This window comes from Cyprinodon tularosa, unplaced genomic scaffold (assembly GCF_016077235.1).
Source record: "Cyprinodon tularosa strain WSP-4 unplaced genomic scaffold, ASM1607723v1 ctg133, whole genome shotgun sequence".
NCBI lineage: Eukaryota > Metazoa > Chordata > Actinopteri > Cyprinodontiformes > Cyprinodontidae > Cyprinodon > Cyprinodon tularosa.
The window spans coordinates 824,324-845,160 of record NW_024038148.1 but is presented as its reverse complement, the minus strand read 5'-3'; the positions used below and the strand labels follow the sequence as shown (position 1 = coordinate 845,160).

Here is a 20,837-nt window from a genome sequence, read left to right as displayed (position 1 = left end):
AGAGGATTAAACACATGAGATCTCAACATGAAGGACAAGTTTGTTCTTCTTATTAAACTGTCTTCACACACCATTAAAATGAAGGTTACACTTCCCTGCTCTACTGCAACAAAGTACAGCATTGTAGCTAGCATTAGCATGCTAATGTCTAATAATTTACCATCATGATGGCTTAGCTTGCTAACATGTGTTCAATGGCTCAAAAATTAAGGGAAAGTTGGCATCGTAAGCATAACCGAATAAAAAATATTTTATAATTAGATAGATAAATGTCTTTTTGCTGGTGATAAATGTAACCACAATGTAAAGTGTGTTTGAAAAGTTAAAGGTGTAACAAAGCTGGCACAAAGATATATTTTTCCTCAAGAAGTTAGAGTCGATCAAAGGGGCTTAACAAGCCTGATCTCTATACATCTTCATTAAATACATTTAGTAGGCAACTTTAAACCATAAACCATAAAAACATCTCCTTTCACATTTAGTGTTCGGTGGGTTGAAATAAGAGATAGTGAGAAATAATACATGAACTTTGCTTAAATTCTATTTAAGCTGAAAAGCAGCTTATTTGTTTTGGATTAAGTTATACAGTTAAAAAATTAATCAACAAAAAGGGTTTGTTGTCCAGAAGCTGCTTAGTGGTTTCGCTCTAACACTTGGACAGGTTCTTGAGTAATATATTAAAGCCTAAAGGGCTCACGATGAGCAGGTCAGTGCTTGTCAGTGAACGTGTGCAAGGGAGCGTTCCTGGGTGATAGTGAGGATATGTAATTAAATTGTCTAAAATCCCTTTAAGGATAAAAGTACAAACAGTCTGTTTTATTGTGAATTCAGTAGTTTTATTTGATCCTCAAAAAATATCAAGATAAAGTCTAGAGTAGAGGTAAGTAATGTGAACATGGAGGAGAATATGAGTGATTGATCAACGCTTTTAAGCTTCAAACAATTGTAGTTTACATAATCCCAGTAAGGAAACCGTGGTGCTTTTCCACTGAGTGGTGTGTTTGTGTCTCTTTCCTGTGGACATGTCCCACAGTGTCTGCCGTAACGTTCACAGACTGTGAAATTCATCTCAACCTCACAGTATTGTAGTTGCTCCATAAAGTCTGATATCAGTAGAAAGTCTTGCTCCGCTCAACGGACGCTTCTCCATTTAGAGGCGGACATTTTAAATAAAAAAATAATACAAAATCACACGTCCTTTTTGCAGGGTATTTCTCCACAGCTTGTGGTTGGCTGGAGTTCAAACAACTGCAGCGTTTTGCGTCAGCTCTGGCTCTTCAGGGGTCAGATGTTGACGTACAGCAGGGTGGAAACTACCCGGGCTTAATGGACGAGTGCTGTGCTTCTTTTCTGTAGATGAGCTGGTTTGACAGGTAGGGGAGGTTTGTTGCAGGAAGACGGTTTGCTGGAGGGTTCTTCTGCGAATGCCTTCCTCAGCTGAGCCACGCGGCCTCCATTTTCTGACGTCTCTGTGCGACACAAAGTTTCTAAAAAAAGAAAGCAGAAGGAGTTCCAGGAATTATTGCTAAGTTGATTTGAATTAGGGGAAATTTCAGCGACAGCAGATCAGAATCTAACCAGACTAGTCATAAGCAGGTAGAAATCCAATAAGCACTTGTTTATACATCTTTAATTTCTTTTAAAAATTTTTACATTACAGCCACAAACTTTAATACTTTTTAAATTAGATTTCATGTGATGGACCTACACCTACTTTGAGCTCAAGCTCCATAAGAGCATCAATAACAACCACGCTGAGAATAGAAGAAATTGTGTGTTAAAAATTCAGAGTAAACTTATTTTACTACAGATTAAAATTACTGGTGTTAATGTACTCACTAGAGTTGTAAATACTCATACTTATACACCAAGAATCAATTGCAACACTGAGCCAGGTTACATAAGGTCCTGCCCAGTACAGTTAATTTTACTCTAGTCAGAGTCGAAATTAGGTATAAAGTAAAATAAGAATTACTCTGACAACTTACTTCGTTTAACACTTGTGAAGAAAAATCAACACTAACGGGAGTAAAATTAACTCACAAATTCTGACACTGAGATCAGTGTAAGTTTTATACGGCACAGGGCAGGAGCATATGTAACCTGGCTCAGTGTTGCAGTTGACTTTTGGTGTATAAGTATGAGTACTTACAACTCTGCTGAGTGTAAATCTGCTCAAGTTTTGGAGTTAATAGTTAGTGTGAACTTTGACAGCCTTGCAGTATAACTTTTACTCTATAAAGTGTCGATTACCCATTAGTCACTCAGAGATCTTATTGATTTTGACACAAAAAATAGTCAAATTAACTCTGAAAAGTTAACTTTGGTCATAGAGTAAATTTTACTCTAATTTGGAGTGGGACCAAATGTTATGTTTAACACTGTAGGTTTTAAAGTAGCACTTTGTTTTTTACTGTGAGGTTTTTCATTGTTGAAATAAGTTTACTTTCTTTTTATGTCAACAGCAAATAACACTGCAGGCATTCTGTTGGCAGATTGTTGTTTTCACCTGCTCAAATTAAGGGACAGAAAAAAACTTATTTTAAGACATTGTTACTTATCCTTAGATATTTTTTGTAATTTTGGTCCAGACTTTTACTAGGCCGTTTATAGATTAATTTGCTTTGACATAATCCATTCTACTGTAGTCCTGGCTATATTTTTTGAGCTGTTGGAGTGCTGGAAAGTGAACTTTCTCCTCAATCTTAAGGTTTTTACAGCCTCTAGCACAGGGGTATCAAACTCCCGTCCATGATGGCTGCTGTCCTGCAGCTTTCTGGCATGTCCCTGAACCTAAACACCTGAATCAATAACCTCCTAGGCATGCAGTGGGGTTCTACAGAGCCTTGTTAATGAGCTGATTCTTTGGGCTGGATGTGGGGAGACTAATGGGTTTTCTTGTGTTTAGATCCATCCATCTTGCCCACAGCTTGATGCTGCCACCTTAATGTATCTACAAGGGCCAGAACTGTGGAGCCAAAAGCAGCGGATCTTTCCCGGTCCGCTAGAGTTTTCAAATGTTTGTGTCAGGAAATCTATCTATCATTTATCTTTAAAGGGCATATATCGTTTTTGAGCGCTTAACTACATTATAATGCCTTTATTTATCAAAATCATGGACAAAGAATGAGTAGTCATGAGTAATCCTCAAGAATTCTTCCTCCTGAGCAGCAGCCCCTAGAAAGGTCCTGGAAAACCAAGCAGCTGATACACATAGAGGGGCACGCAGCACGCAGCATCCAGGAAGCAACGCACCCATTTTCTCCAATCAGCAATCAGTTATGAAAAGAGCACAATCATTTAAGAAAAAGTGGTATTTTTAGCAGCTAATCTACTCCTTAACAGAAATTTTACCCTTTAAGCTAACGTCTAACTGACGAAGGTGTGTCTTCGCCAGCCAGATGTTACGAAATGGGTGGAATGCCTAGAAGTGGTATCGCAGTGAAGGCAAGTGTCTTTCTGCAGGGTTGGAAGAAAACAACTTTACTTTGATAACAAATGGATACTAGTGCCAAAATAATATTTGATCATATACTTCCCTATAATTGACCCTTTAAATATAAAACGAAGAGCTATTTGGCTGATCCAGCTCATAAAATCATTGAAGTTTATGGCTGTAAAGTAACAAAATCAAAATTTCAAGTGGTATATAGACTTTATTGAGGTATCCTCATTTCATCCCACAGACTGGAATCCTTTGATTCTCTCACCTTTGTCCTGTTGGGGGTCTTTCTCTGGGTCTGCCTGCCTGCTTTTTATCTGCAGCTTGCTTTCTCTCTGAAAATGAGGCCTGTAGGCGAGATTGAGCTCGCTAACGTTCTCCGAGCTGCCGCCTGATTCACTGCAACTGTCTTCAGCTGAGTCCTTTGGGTCCTCATCAGTGCTGCAGTCCTCCTCAGATGACTGGTTGTTCGGGGAACTTGGATCCTCCTGCGTGTGATTTAAGATATGCTGATCAGAATCCAACGCGCTGGCCATATTGTATTCTAAAATCCAGATACAAACGCACACTGGGACTCACATTAACATCTGTTGGAGGGAGCCTGGCTTCGCCTTTGATGCTGTGCTGCTGGGCATCACTTCCTGGCAGCAGGTCCACCGTCTGGTTGCACTTCGTACCATCAGTTAGTCTGCAAGAGAGCGATATCAACTGTTGTTTTCACTGTTTAGGTGTTACTGAGGACAGTACTTGCTTATACTGTTATTTCATATTTTCCGTTAGAATTTGTTATACATTATTCAGTTTCTACCTGTTGTTCATGTGGTTCTGTAGGACTTTGGAGGACCTAAATTCGTCCATCTCCCCGATCACAACCACGCTCACTTCGCCATCCCGACTGAGGAGCCAGCTCACTTGTTTACTGGAAGCTAGAAGCAAAATAGAAAAACAAGAACATAAAGTGTATTTATTTCTAATAAAAGATATTCAGCAGGGGTCTGACTGAAGCAGGCCTTTCAATAACCAGTTTTTGTCAGTAGGGGGCGCTGTTGTACAAGGATAGATACTGTGAGAGACATGAGCCCCAGATTTCTCTCCCCTAAACACCTTAAACATGTTAATCTGTATTATTGCTGCAGGATGCTTTCTGTCAATATCTAACCTGACAAACAACAAATAAAAAAACAATGGTGAAAAAAACAAAACAAAAAAAGCAACATATCTAGATAAGGAGAATTTTGATAACAAAAAGTAATACAAAAAAAAAAATCAATGCACCGCAGGTTTTGGTTATCGAACATAAATACATATATGTGGTTATTTCTTGAAATAAGAGTATCTTCAGTCGTTTTACCAATGGAATAAAATGAGTTACATTTAAAATTCAAGATTTCACATATTTCCAGTGCATATTATCTAATTTTCTTATTGTAAGGGCAAAAATGTCATCAGCAGATTATCTTATTTACCTTCTCAAATACAACATAAACTCATTTTCCGCTTATTTTTTTAAAATAATTTTTGGTAGTGCAGTCTTATAATCGCTTTCTTGGATTTTGGTCAGAACTTTAACTAGGCTGTTCTGAAAGATTCATTTGATTTTATATAAACTATTATACTATAGCCCTGGTTGTATATAGTTGGGAGTCCTTGAGAGTGACCTTTCACCCCCATTTTAAAGCTTCTTTCTGAGTTGTAACGAACCAATGTTCAATGATTAAAGATTAAATTCAATTCAGAGAAGATCAATTATGAAGATTTACATTTAAAATAGAAAAAAACAACTTCATAATTTTCGTCATTTTATTTCAACTGCATACACTGGAAAAAATGTAAATCTAAATAAGTCATATTTTCTGAAAATAGGTGCATTTTTTCTTGAATTGAGGAGATAAGTTAGACTCTTTGCCGATGGAGCAAAACAATTTACATTTAAAATAAGAAAAAACTATTGCATTGTCTTATTTCAAGTACATAATATCTAATTATCTTATTTTAAGAGTAATTCCATTCCATTCCTTCTCAAATTAAGGATAAATACACTTAATTTAAGACATTTTCATTTATTTCTAGATCTTTTTGCAGTGTAACATCTGGTTATTCTATTTTAAGGGCAAAAATACTAATGTCATTGGCAGAGTGTCTAAGTTACCAACTCAAATTAAGGGCAAATCCACCTACTCTGAGACATTTTCACTTATCTTTAGATCAGTTTTTGTAGCGTATGTGAAAAGAAAATGTTTACACTTGAAAAACATTCTAGAAATAAGTAATAAATATCTTAAATTAAGTGTATTTACCATTTATTTGAGTAGGTAAATAAGATAATCAATGCAATTGTGTTTTCTTATTTTAAGTGTAAATTTACTTGTTCCATTGGCAAAATGTCTTTTTTACCTCCTTAATACAAGAACAGCTGCACTTATTTCTAAGAAAAAATTACTTATCTAGATTTCGATTTTTTCCAGTGTAGAATTATATCTTATCATGACAGTGGTTAAACATAAGCTGCTCATGACAATGAGAGACAGCTGAGGTGTTTTCCACAACTCTAAACATTAAATACCTTCCGTGATGTCACAGATAAAGATGCACTGCTCCACTTTCTGCCAACTGCTAACCAGGTTAAAAGGTCTAAATCATCATCAGTGACGTGTCAGTGATAATCACATGAGCTCAATGTTTTTTAAGGAAACTGGGAAACAAAGAAGGCTGTGTTTCTCTCAAGCAGCAAGAATCACCACACACAGGGGGGTCATTGTGGAAACATCTTGGTGTGATGTCACTATAGGCCGTCTCAAACATAAATCTGTCTGCATGCAAACTTTTATGATCAGCTGCAGTCACTGAGTTATACGAGTAAGATAAGAAGACAGAGAGGCTGTTTCTGTTATATAGCAGGGATGTGCTGTTCTTAAAGCTTTCAGCAGCACAAATCAAACAATAGATCTTTGTAAAAAGCTTTCTGGTAAAGTTCAATTAAAAAACAGGAGAAATTTTAAATAATCCTGTTTCTTAATATATCTGGATAAGGAAGACAGAAGTCTTTTTTTTCAAAGAAAACCTCCAAGTCAGCTGAAAACCTTCCAAAATGTGAAAGGTAGCTGCAGAAATGAAACGGCTTTAAATATCAGCCACTTTTGACATTATGTATCTTTGAAAGCATTTTAATTCATCTAAAGAACTTAGCAAAAGGAAAAGTTCAGTTTTAGATTAGTAGAAGTAAATATCCGGATTCAATCTGACATCAATCTTATTTATGGTTTTTTTTCTTTGCCAAAATATGAATTTTAAAAAGTTGCCCTAAGATTTAAAAGCCAGTGTATTTAGCGACAGGATGAGGCTTAACTGTGCTTGAGTGTGACGCCTATACGATCACGTGAACCCATGAAGCCACTCATAAAGATGTCCTACTGGGTATCTTCTGTAATGCTAACACCCAGACGGCTCCCACTCGGCCTCCTCTCAGGTGACATGGCAGAGATTGGGTAAACAAAGATAGTAACTTGATATTCGGTTTAAAGAGTGGCGACTCCCCAAACCACAGGGTTTACTCAATCTTCTTCAGCCTTCAGCCTATGCAGTAATTTAACAGGCTGAGACAGAGGCTTTCTGTTACAAAACACTGTAAACTCACACTCCTATTGTGCGGCTAAACTAGTTAAGATGAGGGCGTCTTTGTAAAACAGATTAGCACTTTTAATGAAAGAGGGCTGGGTTTGATGAGTAACTAAAAACAAACTCTTACATGATTGGTAACCTTAGAAACAACTCCTGCTTCATTATTTATGTACGCTTAGAGTGTAGAAGATTACAGAATTAAATATTAGTAATACATTATTCAAGTATCTAAAAAGTTAAGAAAAACAAACCACTGGACTTTGTTTTCCAAGTTTGAAGACATTTCCATTCCCATCCAGGAGGGTTTTTCAATGCAAAATGTCCACCCCCCCTATTGAAGGGGTGGACTCAGGTTCCAGCTCTCAAAAACCTACAACATAGCGATAGAGTTGATTCCTTCCCGCTATCATAATCCTCATCGCCATGCAGGGGACCAAGACATCTCACCTAGTCAACCAGGCAAACAATGACACTAACTACTCCCCATTTCAGATGCATAGACCAGTATTGGGTATTGCAGGCTAACAAAGACCTCAAAGACTCCCCATTTCTCCCCGTTCTTCCGGTTCAATTTGCATATTTTCAAAGCCAGGGGTCTTCAACGTTTTCCAGGCCAAGGACCCCCAAACTGATGGTGAGATGGAGCGGGGACCCCTAATTATATATATTGTCTGAAATTGTGTTATATCAAACTGGTCCTATGGTCCCTCTATTACAGATGGAGTAATGTAATGAAAGTAATTTCTCCCTGGGATTATTAAAGTATTTCTAATTGTGGTTCCTGGTTGATGGGGCAGGTGTTGTGAATGAAACGGTGCCCAGCTTGAAAGAGTTCCTGTGTGTCGCTGAATGTGTGCATTGAAGACTGAAAGACATCTTCTGCCTCCATTTATCTGTTTACTACATTGTTTTGAATTCATGTTAATGTGGATTTAAACACATTTCAATTTGTGGAAAAAAATGCAGGGGGAAATATAAAAGAAAGTCTAATCAACCAAAACTTTTTTGACCCTCTTGCAATACCTCTGTGGCCCCTCTAGGGGTCCCCTGTTGAAGACCTCTGTTCTAAGCCATAACAAGGCTTTGTTGGGCTACTCTTTAAAGCTTGGAAATCAACGCTTATCCAGACATTTTGAATTGAAAAAGCTTCCTGGATGGGAAGCGAAAATTCTTCAAACTTGGAAAATAAAGTTCAGTGTTTTTTTTTATCTTTATGAATGTGTATAACCTGGATGTTTGAGAATCTTCAGCTGAGCAGCATATTATTCAAGTATCCTCTTCAGAACAAACTGTCCATTAGTAAAAACTAGTACCGGTATACTTGAAGTATACTAAATTGGGACATTTTTAAGTTTTTAAGTAAACACTTTGTATACTTCTCAGTGTAAGTCAAGTACACTTGACTATATTATTGTTAAGTATATGAAGCACTGCCTGATATTAAGTATGAAATTAGTGCACTTTTAGTATACTTGAATAAACTACTTTTTGCTAAGGGGTTTGTTGCTACTAACTTCAATAAAAAAAGTATATACCTATTAAAAACAAACAATTGGATACAATAATGTTTGTGAAAGAAACAGCACTGATGTAAAATGCGTGAATTTTTAATGAACTCTCAGTTTATTGCCACCTTTCTGCTAGCTGTAGCGAGAGCTAGCAGCATGCTAACTTAGCTTAACCTAGTCTTGGAAAAAGCAGTTGGAAAAGTATTGTTATTCTGACCAAACTGAGAAATAAACCTTGTACTCTCGTCAAGCTACAACTGTATATAGGTTAAATAATCTGTTTTAAAGGTAAATAAACAAACTATATTAAAATTATAAAATCTTAAGCTAGCTGTCTGTCAAGTTTTATTTAGCGCCCATTTAGTATTTAAACATTTAGCATGATAAAGTGAGGATCATTTTGCCAAAATAACTCTTGAATAAGTCTTGAATATGTTTCTTCTGTTTTTCGCCTGATTTTTTTAATGTCAAAAATATAGGAGACAGGCATGAATGAGGTGATCATATCAAAACAGACAAACATATGTCAATATCCACAATTAAATTTTTCCTTTTATAGTTTTGCACTTTTAATATGTATGATGTCATTATGAAAAGGTTGACAAAAGCAAAGATCTACAATAAACACCTTGGTCTAGTTTTATTTTTAGTTTACAGGTAAAGTCTGTTGCATATCATGCTATCTATAGATGTAGCATAAGGTAGGGTTTGTTCATTTTTTTGTAAGATGACTAAACAAACAGTTAAATTTTTGTTTGTTAATAATAAGGAAAAATGTTTCAGCCAGCTGACTAGCAGTGTACTGCTAAAGCTGGGGGAGGTATAGCATCAAACTAATCTGCTCTCCAAACAACTGATCCTGTGTTCTTTCTGAAATATTCATTGGAAAAAATATGAATCGAGATAAGTCATTTTTTCTTAAAAAAGTGCATTTGTTCTTGAATTGAGGAGACATTTTGCCAATGGAACAAGACGATTTAGATTTAAAACAAGAAAACACAATTGCATTTTCTTATTTCAAGTGCATTTTATCTAAATATCTTATTTTAAGGGTAAATACACTTGGTTTAAGAAATTTTTACTTATTTCTATATCGTTTTTCCAGTGTTCTTCCTGCTTTTATATCTAAGTAAAAACACCTTAAGTCACGGGACAGAAAAAATAGAATTTTACATTGAACCTTTCTGAAAATTTCGTAGATTTTCATAAGAATAAGTGGCCCATGTTCAGTCAGATAAAAAAAAACTAAATACTGATTTCAGTAATTGTATTATCTGTCTTAACATGGTTTCGTTAAACCTTCTTTCTGGGACATGAAATGATTGCTCCTGTTTTTATCTTGAACATTTGAAAGAATGTTATCTTTTCTTCAGTTTATCAATATGCATTAACCTGCCAAACCAGATTGATAAATTCGTATCTGCAATCAAATCAGCTGATTGGCCAATTGGTGGACCCACCTACCAAAGTTAGGTTTTTAGCCAATCATGGTAAAGAATCAAATAGCGGCAGACAGCATTAAAAACCACAACAACATAAGCATTTACAGGTGCTGGTCATAAAATTAGAATATCATGAAAAAGTAGATTGATTTCAGTAATTCCATTTAAAAAGTGAAACTTGTATATTATATTCATACATTACATACAAACTCATATATTTCAGATGTTTATTTTGTTTAATTTTGATGATTACAAATGACAACAAATGAAAATCTCAAATTCATCATATCAGAAAATTACAATATTACTGAAGACCAATAAAAACAAAGGATTTATAGAAATGTTGGCCAACTGAAAAGTATGAACATGAAAAGTATGAGCATGTACAGCACTCAGTATTTAGTTGGGCCTCCTTTGGCCTGTATTACTGCAGCAATGCGGCGTGGCATGGAGTCGATCAGTCTGTGGCACTGCTCAGGTGTTATGATAGCCCAGGTTGCTCTAATAGTGGCTTTTAGCTCTTCTGAATTGTTGGGTCTGGTGTATTGCATCTTCTTCTTCACAATACCCCATAGATTTTCTATGGGGTTAAGGTCAGGAGAGTTTGCTGGCCAATTAAGAACAGGGATACCATGGTCCTTCAACCAGGTACTGGTAGCTTTGGCACTGTGTGCAGGTGCCAAGTCCTGTTGGAAAATGAAATCTGCATCTCCAAAAAGTTGGTCAGCTGCAGGAAGCATGAAGTGCTCTAAAACTTCCTGGTATGTGGCTGCGTTGACCCTGGACCTCAGAAAACACAATGGACCAACACCAGCAGATGACATGGCACCCCAAACCATCACTGACTGTGGAAACTTTACACTGGACTTCAAGCAACGTGGATGAAGTGCCTCTCTTCTTTTCCTCCAGACTCTGGGACCTTGATTTCCAAAGGAAATGCAAAATTTACTTTCATCAGAGAACATGACTTTGGACCACTCACCAGCAGTCCAGTCCTGTTTCTCTTTAGCCCAGGCAAGACGCTTCTGACGCTGTCTGTGGTTCAAGAGTGGCTTGACACAAGGAATGCGACAGCAGAAACCCATGTCTTTCATACGTCTGTGTGTGGTGGTTCTTGAAGCACTCACTCCAGCTGCAGTCCACTCTTTGTGAATCTCCCCCACATTTTTGAAGGGGTTTTGTTTCACAATCCTCTCCAGGGTGCGGTTATCTCTCTTGCTTGTACACTTTTTTCGACCACATCTTTTCCTTCCCTTCGCCTCTCTATTAATGTGCTTGGACACTGAGCTCTGTGAACAGCCAGCCTCTTTAGCGATGACCTTTTGTGTCTTGCCCTCCTTGTGCAAGGTGTCGATGGTCGTCTTTTGGACAACTGTCAAGTCAGCAGTCTTCCCCATGATTGTGTAGCCTATAGAACTAGACTGAAAGACCATTTAAAGGCTTTTGCAGGTGGTTTGAGTTAATTAGCTGATTAGAGTGTGGCACCAGGGGCCATCAATTTTGAACCTTTTCACAATATTCTAATTTTCTGATATGATGAATTTGAGATTTTCATTTGTTGTCATTTGTAATCATCAAAATTAAACAAAATAAACATCTGAAATATATGAGTTTGTATGTAATGTATGAATATAATATACACGTTTCACTTTTTAAATGGAATTACTGAAATCAATCTACTTTTTCATGATATTCTAATTTTATGACCAGCACCTGTAAGTTCTTCTTTCACAGACAAAATCATGGATTCTGACAGCTACACATATGTCCTCCTCTGCTGCTGGGTATTTGGGTTCAGCTGTGGACTCTCTTGCTTTCATCACAGCTTTAAACCATATTATGGCAACATGCCTGGGGAGCAGTTTTGTTTTGGTCTCCAACAGTTTCAGCTGGAGCTGGACAAGATCGATTCCTGTGTGTTGTTTGAATGCACAAATGCCACGAGAATACAACTTGCAGGCAAGGTTACGTTAGAATGGCTTTATAAAAATGATTTTACTTGGAGCAGAAACTCTTATTCTAGGTGCTGTTTTTGATGGACTGTATATTGTTTAAGGTTTAACAGAAATTATTACTTTGATCAATTTAAATCTGTGTAAGTTTGGTATGAGTGCATCAAAATATGCTCAGGGAAGAGCTTCTATGCAATTATATGTGAATATAGGAGTATTATCTGGTGCCTCGATCAGATAAGCAACCATATTCATCCAACTTTTTAAAAATGCTGCTCCTCCTGTTCATAAACCCTTTTGTTCCATTCCACTGTTCCACTGTAATTTACTGGAATGAATGATGTATACTCCTTCTGCCAGTTTAACCGGTATGATGAATGGCGTGAAGAGCTCTACCTTTCTTAGGCCTTGTGTTCCTGTTACTCCTTCCTTCTCTCTCTTCCTTCTCCTCTCGTGCTTTCCAGCGACGTACTTGCTCTTCTCTCATCTTCAGAAAGAGAATTCGTTTTTGCTCCTCGCTGAGGGCCTCCAGCACTTCGGGGTTCACCCACATCTGTTCAAGGATTTGAGCCAGCATCTTGTCTCTCTCTCTCTACGCTTGGGGCCTGTTGTAGCAGTGTTTCCAGCAGAGTCGGTTCCTTTTTTCCCCTGAAGGGATCAGGTGCTCTCTCGAAAGCAGAGGGAGGTCAATATGGTCTCTCCGGTGAATTGTTTTAACTGCACTTGAGGTGGGAAGTCCGCAGGATCCGGATTGGTGTTGTTGCTGCTGTGGACGTTGGAGAGACAGAGATATTAGACCCACTGTATTGTTTAGTCCCTCTCCATTCAATTGTGTTTTGGCTGGCCCACAATAGGCCCAGAACAAATAATACACCACTGCCAAGTGCAATGTGTGTGAATTGGGGTGCTGCATGCAGAGGGAATGCTGCTGGGTTTCTAAACACTGAAAGACAAACAGGGGCAGGTTCAGTATGTCAACACTCACACAGGGCGGGGTGCTAATGACTCCACACTATCTGTGACTAACAGACACTGAGACAAGAAGCCTGCTTTAATAATTTATTTCTACAGACAGGCTTGTTTTTTTGCACCTTATCGGCAGCACTGACCCCAGCTTTCATTTGAATGAGCCAGTCAGGAAGCTCAGACGCGAAAAAAAACAACCCAGGAATTACCAACGACCTCGCTCTGTGTGCAGAGAGATAGTCTCCGCCTTGCACGCACTTTTGAAAATATACTGACCAGTGTGCTGCTAGGTGAGAGCCAACAGCGTTTGAGTGTGGAGTAACTATTAACCCGTCTCCACCTGGGGGGGTCTGGTTTTACAGTGAACCATTTGAAGATTTAAAAACAACAGCTTTTTTTTTTTTTTTTAAACACACACATGTGATTTTCCACAACTTTCATCCCAAAGAGTTGTTAAAACAGACAAACGGTTTAGTTTTAAATGCAGTTTAACAATCAGTTGCAAGTTCATATCCTCATTTTGGACGCATACATTCCCATTCAAGCCTTTCTGCATCCATTTTATACCCATATAAAAACAGTTTTATATCCATGCACTAAAACAATTACACATCAGATAGATATATTTTTTTGGTCTTCCATGCTGATAAGAAGCCATAAAATAGTTCCAGTCAGACATTGAATCTATTTTACCGTCAATAATTTTCAGTAAACTTTATAATACACCCTATTTTCTTAATTGTGGTTCTGAAACGATTTTGGGCTTGTTAACCTTTATAAAGCAAACGATTTACAACTTTTGATTCAACCAAAATGACTCTAAGTGACTTCCTGTGGGTAAAAACGACTTACTGGAGCCATATAAGCACATTTTATTACACCAGACTGGGAGGCGATTAGAGAAAAAGCCTTAGAATCACTGGTTATCAAAGCAGATTTACAACAACAGTATGGTGGTTATGGAAATGTTCATGGTTGATGTGAAACTTTCTGCTGCCGAAGGCCATTTTGGACCAGAAAATGTTGGATAAGGAAAAAAAAAAAAACTTAAGATACTAAACTTCCCCTGTTGTATGTTTATATGGATAAAAAGGCTCATACATTTTCCCTAAACTTCAAAAAAGGAAGGAAAACATTGGCTGTTTGAAAGCATCAGGCTCTTGTTAAGTAAACCTTTTAAATAGTCTGACTGCTCAACAGGCTAAAGATGCTCTATGTTTTAAATGGAAGTCAATTTTCCTGAGTTAGGAGGGAGAAACACAGCAGGAACTTCTTGTAAAGCTGGTCCTCCAACAGAAGTTCAGTATCCAATATGGCTGCTTTACAAATAATGGTAAAAGCATGAGGAACATGTTGCTTATCAATCACTTTTCTCTTTCTACCAACTTATATCAGTTATATAAGTTATATAATTCCCTCTAATAGTGGTTCCCAAAGTGTGGAGTAATTTTTACATGGGGGGGGGGCCTGGTAGAAATGAATTTTGAAATGTAACTTCAGGGCTGCAACTAACGATTATTTTGCAAATTGATTAATAATCAGCCAAAGGTTGCCTAAAGAAGACTTTTAATGAAATTAAACCAGGTGAACTATGGAGTTCTGGATAGATCATATTGACAAAAATGTTTTTATCTTAAACGCAAAATGTTTAGAGGTTTTTTTCTTCTAAAAATTGTCCTTTGGTGTGAGTGTGCACGGTTGTACGTCTTTGTGTGTCTCTGCGTTGCCCTGCGACAGACAGGCGGCCTGTCCAGGGTGTATCCCACCTCTCGCCGGTGGGGCCGCTAATAGGCACAGGCCCCACAGTGACCCTGACAAGGACGAAGCGGGAGAAAATGGATGATGGATGGTATAATTACTGCTCTGAGTGGGTCGCTCTATAACCTAAAGGAATGCTTTAGCGTCTCTATACTCCAGTTAATGATTAATCGATTACTAAATTAGTTGACGATTATTTCAATAATCGATTAATCTCATTTATTGATACAGACCTATGTATTTTTTTTTTTTATATATCAATATAAATGTTGGCTGAACTATACTGAAATAAAAAGTTAAACTTATAATAAAGAGACTTTAAAGGTGTTAGCTTTGTGATTTAGAGAAGGTTTTCATCTTTTTGCGGTATTTCTTTCACTGCAGAAAAATAACTATTGAAGAAGTTTGGCTAGAAGTGGAATTAAGGAGTCGTGCAAACTTTCTGGTGAGCCAACAGGGGGCTCTACAAGAAAATGGGTTAATATGTTGGTGCAAAGAACTAAGGAGAAGCAGAGCGATCACACCCCCTTTCAAACATAAGAATTACATTTATAATCATTCCAAAAACAATGAAATTAAAACAATCCACTCTGTTTCCAAGTTTAAAGACATTTTGTTTCCTATCCAGGAAGCTTTTTCAATTAAAAATGTCAGGTATAATGTTGAGTTTGAGGTTTTATAGAGTAGCCCAACAAAGTTTAAAGACGAAATGTCTTCAAACTTGGAAAGTCTGGTGGATTGTTTTAATGTTATTTTTTTGGAATGACTGTGACCTGGATGACAGAGAATCTTCACAAGCATACACTTATAATCTAATTGTATGTATCAATAATATTTGTGTCTGTTAAATTTTTCCTGTATTTTATTAGATAAAGTTATTCATTCATTTATTCATTCATTCAATCATTCATTCATGCATTCATTCAATGTTTCAAAGGTGGAAAATAGAGAGAAAAGGCTGATTCACACTTCGAAACCAGGTCGTCTACATGCGTGTCGCAGTGAATGCAGATATGCCCCGCCCCTTCCTCAGACACTCTGCTGCACCTCTTCAAAATTGTAGGTGACCGCAGACAGTGCCACAGACAGGAGGCCTCTGATTGGTCAAATCTACATCCTCTCTACACTATGCATATTTCCTGTTTGCTATACCTTATTGGCTTGTTTGGTTTGCATTGTGGAAATGGACTCATGAAGATGGACCAGCTAGAAGAGCGAGGTGCGCGAGAACGCTGGGACCTTTTTCCACCTGGATCCCCGCTCTTTTTCGCCCTCATGTCCCTCCATTGTCCCACAAATTTGCCCCCACTTCCTCACAGCCTCGGCCGTATCTAGACCCACAGCTAGTTCTTGATTGTCCCTCTTGAGTTGTGGCGTGGAATAACATAGCGCAGACCACACTTCAATATTGAGCATAAATCAAAAATATCTGCGACAAGCTCACTGCGACAGACTGCTGCAGAAGGATAACCAGCCCTTAAGGTCTCCATGCATGGGTTGTGCATGGGTTATGCACGCTAACCACTGCGCAACCAAAGCACACCCAACACATAATGTTTTATTTAGTTTCTTAATGTTTCCCTGGTTCAAATTGCGAGCCATTAAACGTATAACATTTGCAATCATTGGGAGCAATCGGCCCAAAAAGAAAAAAAAAATCAGTAGTAGGTCGATTTCAGGGAACTGTCGAAAAAATAATCGCCATTGGAATAGACCTTAAAAAAGCAGCATCCGTTAATTTGTAATGATCACTATCTTATTTTACTAGCAGGAATAATTGCTGTTTTTATTAAAGCAATTGGACGATTTTATACTATTTTGTAAATGTAAAATAGAGTGAAATCATAAAAGCATTTTATTTTTCCAGCTGTCATTATGTTGCAAGACTCTAGCGACATTTCATGCCTAATCTCTATAAGCACTAAAACACTCTGAGTCTCTGCATCTATGGCCAAAAGAAATACAGACAGCCTGGTTTAAAGAAAAAAAACATCACATGAATTCAACAGAAACATACAGACAGGTTGGGTGCATTGATTCACAGTCACACTGCGTCAAATCAAAAATTCATCTAAGACGTCCACCTGTGGCTTGGTGCCTAATGCTATTCAGTGCTCCTGCCTCTCCCATGGTGGGAGGAGAGAGAACGTACAGGAGCCGAGGGGAGCGCGCTATGTGCGCCGCATACTGAACGGAAAAGTTTGAAAAGTCCCTCAGTCTGAGCAAACAGAGGCTATTTCACAGCGAGAGATAAATGAGCTCAGGCGGCCCGTGGAACAGCAATCAGACAACAAAGCTGAGACAGAGAGAAGGACAGAGAGGAGGACAGAGGACATAGAGGAGGAAAGGGAGGAGGACAGAGGACAGAGAGGAGGAAAGAGAGGAGGACAGAGGACATAGAGGAGGAAAGAGAGGAGGACAGAGGACATAGAGGAGGAAAGAGAGGAGGACAGAGGACAGAGAGGAGGAAAGAGAGGAGGACAGAGGACATAGAGGAGGACAGAGAGCAGGACAGAGAGGAAGACAGAGAGGAGGACAGAGGACATAGAGGAGGAAAGAGAGGAGGACAGAGGACAAAGAGGAGGACAGAGAGGAGGACATAGAGGAGGAAAGAGAGGAGGACAGAGGACAGAGAGGAGGACAGAGAGGAGGACAGAGGACATAGAGGAGGAAAGAGAGGAGGACAGAGGACAGAGAGGAGGAAAGAGAGGAGGACAGAGGACATAGAGGAGGACAGAGAGCAGGACAGAGAGGAAGACAGAGAGGAGGACAGAGGACATAGAGGAGGAAAGAGAGGAGGACAGAGAGGATGACAGAGAGGAGGACAGAGGACAGAGAGGAGGAAAGAGAGGAGGACAGAGGACAGAGAGGAGGAAAGAGAGGAGGAAAGAGAGGAGGACAGAGAGGAAGACAGAGAGGAGGACAGAGGACATAGAGGAGGAAAGAGAGGAGGACAGAGGACAAAGAGGAGGACAGAGAGGAGGACATAGAGGAGGAAAGAGAGGAGGACAGAGGACAGAGAGGAGGACAGAGAGGAGGACAGAGGACATAGAGGAGGAAAGAGAGGAGGACAGAGGACAGAGAGGAGGAAAGAGAGGAGGACAGAGGACATAGAGGAGGACAGAGAGCAGGACAGAGAGGAAGACAGAGAGGAGGACAGAGGACATAGAGGAGGAAAGAGAGGAGGACAGAGGACAGAGAGGATGACAGAGAGGAGGACAGAGGACAGAGAGGAGGAAAGAGAGGAGGACAGAGGACAGAGAGGAGGAAAGAGAGGAGGAAAGAGAGGAGGACAGAGAGGAAGACAGAGAGGAGGACAGAGGACATAGAGGAGGAAAGAGAGGAGGACAGAGGACAGAGAGGAGGACATAGAGGAGGACAGAGAGGAAGACAGAGAGGAGGACAGAGGACATAGAGGAGGAAAGAGAGGAGGACAGAGGACATAGAGGAGGAAAGAGAGGAGGACAGAGGACATAGAGGAGGACAGAGAGCAGGACAGAGAGGAGGAAAGAGAGGAGGAAAGAGAGGAGGACAGAGAGGAAGACAGAGAGGAGGACAGAGGACATAGAGGAGGAAAGAGAGGAGGACAGAGGACATAGAGGAGGACAGAGAGCAGGACAGAGAGGAAGACAGAGAGGAGGACAGAGGACATAGAGGAGGAAAGAGAGGAGGACAGAGGACAGAGAGGAGGACATAGAGGAGGACAGAGGACATAGAGGAGGAAAGAGAGGAGGACAGAGGACATAGAGGAGGAAAGAGAGGAGGACAGAGGACATAGAGGAGGACAGAGGACATAGAGGAGGACAGAGAGCAGGACAGAGAGGAGGACAGAGGACAGAGAGGAAGACAGAGGACAGAGAGGAGGACTCACTCAGTGTCTGCCAGCCGGCATCTCCCTAAGTCCTGGTTGCTTGGATTGATGAGTGTGTGTGACGTGAAAGAGCACGCCTCTGTGTCTGAGTGTGTGTTTCTGAAACGCTGCATTTGTACTCAGCAGGGGTGGGGCGGACTGGCATTCAGTGTTTTCTCTCCTCCTCTTTTCCTTTTCTTATCTCAAGTTACCGTTACAGCAGTGTTACACAGTAATACGTCAATGAAGTCACTATGACACATGACCCGATCTGAAACACCTGTACTGTGATTGCTCCTAATGTCTCCATGCAGGGGCGCTGTATGCGGGGTTAGGAAGATTCTAAGAGCCCTTGACTGAGGGGGGCCCAAAAGCAGAGGGAAATATGTGCCCCACTATATATTTTTCAAATATAAAAAGAAACTCCAGCAGTAAAATAAATTATCTTTGTGTTCTCCCTCATTTTTTAGCAGTAAACGGGCTCCCTCCAGCAGCCTGTGAATATTAGTAAAGTTTAGTTATAATTGAATAGAATATATTAGAATTGAATTGAATATAACCTATTAGAATGAAATAGAATAGAAAATCCCTTTATAGTTCCACAATTGGGTGTTTCAGCAGCAAAAAGATTATAAAAAAAAAATTGTCACACAAATGTGGACCTTAGAAAAAATTATAAGAATAACATAATAGTAAAGAGTTAAAATATAAACAATAAAATACTGCAGTTTAAAGTACTTTAACAATACTATTGTGCACTTGGAAGAATCAACAATCAATATACAGCTATGGATATTTTTACAGCAATGGATATTTGGAAAAAATAGCAGCAACATCAGAGATGTGCAGAATGACAGAAGCATGTTATTAAACTGACTTAGGTAGAAACTGTGCAAAATCAGCCTGAATGTAAAAACTTATTCAGGTTATTGGGAACAGTGGTGGTTATAAAGTATTCCAGCTGCTGGGAGGAAGGATCTGCGATAACGCTCCCTGGTGCATTTAGCGTGCAGCAATCTGTCACTGAAGCAACAGCTTCATGCATGCGGTGGGAGACATTTTCCAACAGAGATGTTCATTTAGTTAGGATCCTTTTGTTTCCCACAAAAGCATTTTTATATTCATATTTAATTACAACCATAAAAGACATCTATAAATCATTCTCATTGGTCTCGTTTCTATCTATAAAAATATGATGTAAATGTTTCTTTGTATTGTCATTAAAACATTTTCTCTGTTTCCTTTAAATATGTCAACATTCTATTTAGCAAATTCATTCAATTTACGTCTGGATTGCTACGGCATTATAAGGCAATTATATAGTTTCTCTCTGTACTTTTTTTTTTATATGAAAACCCTGTGAATTTAAATCTATTTTGACCCCTGAGCAGCGTTAACTAAGGGGCAAATAGTAAAAAAAAAAGTCAAAATTGCCAAAATAGAAAGAAGAATGTTTTTGTTCTTTGTTTTTTTGGAGCAATGAAGATTTTATTGATCTGTGTGTAATGCAGAATTCATAGTAGATCAGGAAGTGTTTGCTATGGGATGGAAACCTTGTATGTCTAAAACCATTCTTTTATTGTACACTTTGTTAGCTTGTCAGTCTGTTATATTAACTAATATGATGTGTTGAACTAGATCTGCTATTTTCATAACTTTTGTGAGACACTTTTCTATAAAGTAGTGCATCGATTCAAAAAGTAGTATAGTAGTATCTAGGCAAGAGATTTCAACCTGGTCAATAATCTGGTTGCTATTTGAAATTTTATAAGTTAATTTTTTTGCAACATAAACCTTTCTAGTTTGATCGGTTTCATTCCTATTTTGTTGTGTTTTCTGGATATATTTGAGTTCTTATGTTTTTCTTTGCTGCCCTCTGTCGCCCTCTTGTGTTGGTCTCCTTTTCCCTAGCTCCCTTCTAGACCCCTCTGTTCACACCTGCTCCCAATCAGCTCATTAGTCCAGTCTTTGTTCCGCTCCCCATATAAACTCTCCCTGTGCTGTTCCTCAGTGCCGTCTCCTCGTCTTTCCCTGTCTTTTCCTGGCTCCTCATGTTGTTTTCGCTGATGTCTCCAAGGTTCTGGTTTTTCTGTATTTTTTATGTAGGATTCCTGTCTCAGTTGCCTTTGAGTACTTAGTTATTTCATTAAATCTACAGAAGCTCACCTCTCCATTTGGGTCCTGAAAACCTCAACCAAACCTTGACAACTATCACGCATCATAATGACTAAAATTTGACTCAGACTAATAATAGTTTTTGTCCTGAATACTAAGATTAAATCTAAGATGGCTGTCAAAAAC

At 38.8% G+C, this 20,837-nt stretch overlaps 1 protein-coding gene across 2 annotated transcripts; it reads right to left on the bottom strand.

The window, feature by feature from the left end:
• Nucleotides 1-814: 814 nt before the first annotated feature.
• On the bottom strand, nt 815-18,688 carry zgc:92242 (uncharacterized protein LOC436899 homolog). Of its 2 annotated transcripts, none has more exons than XM_038277634.1 (6): nt 18,558-18,688; nt 12,359-12,728; nt 4,251-4,368; nt 4,022-4,130; nt 3,711-3,930; nt 815-1,487 (listed from the first exon to the last, which is right to left on the bottom strand). In XM_038277634.1, exons 2-6 carry the CDS (start codon nt 12,537-12,539, stop codon nt 1,324-1,326), a joined length of 792 nt encoding a protein of 263 aa, XP_038133562.1. In that variant the 5' UTR covers nt 12,540-12,728; nt 18,558-18,688; the 3' UTR covers nt 815-1,323. The 2 variants fall into 2 exon arrangements, with proteins under 2 accessions (XP_038133562.1, XP_038133563.1); XM_038277635.1 differs by having other exon boundaries at nt 12,359-12,725; nt 18,558-18,648.
• Nucleotides 18,689-20,837: the final 2,149 nt, after the last annotated feature.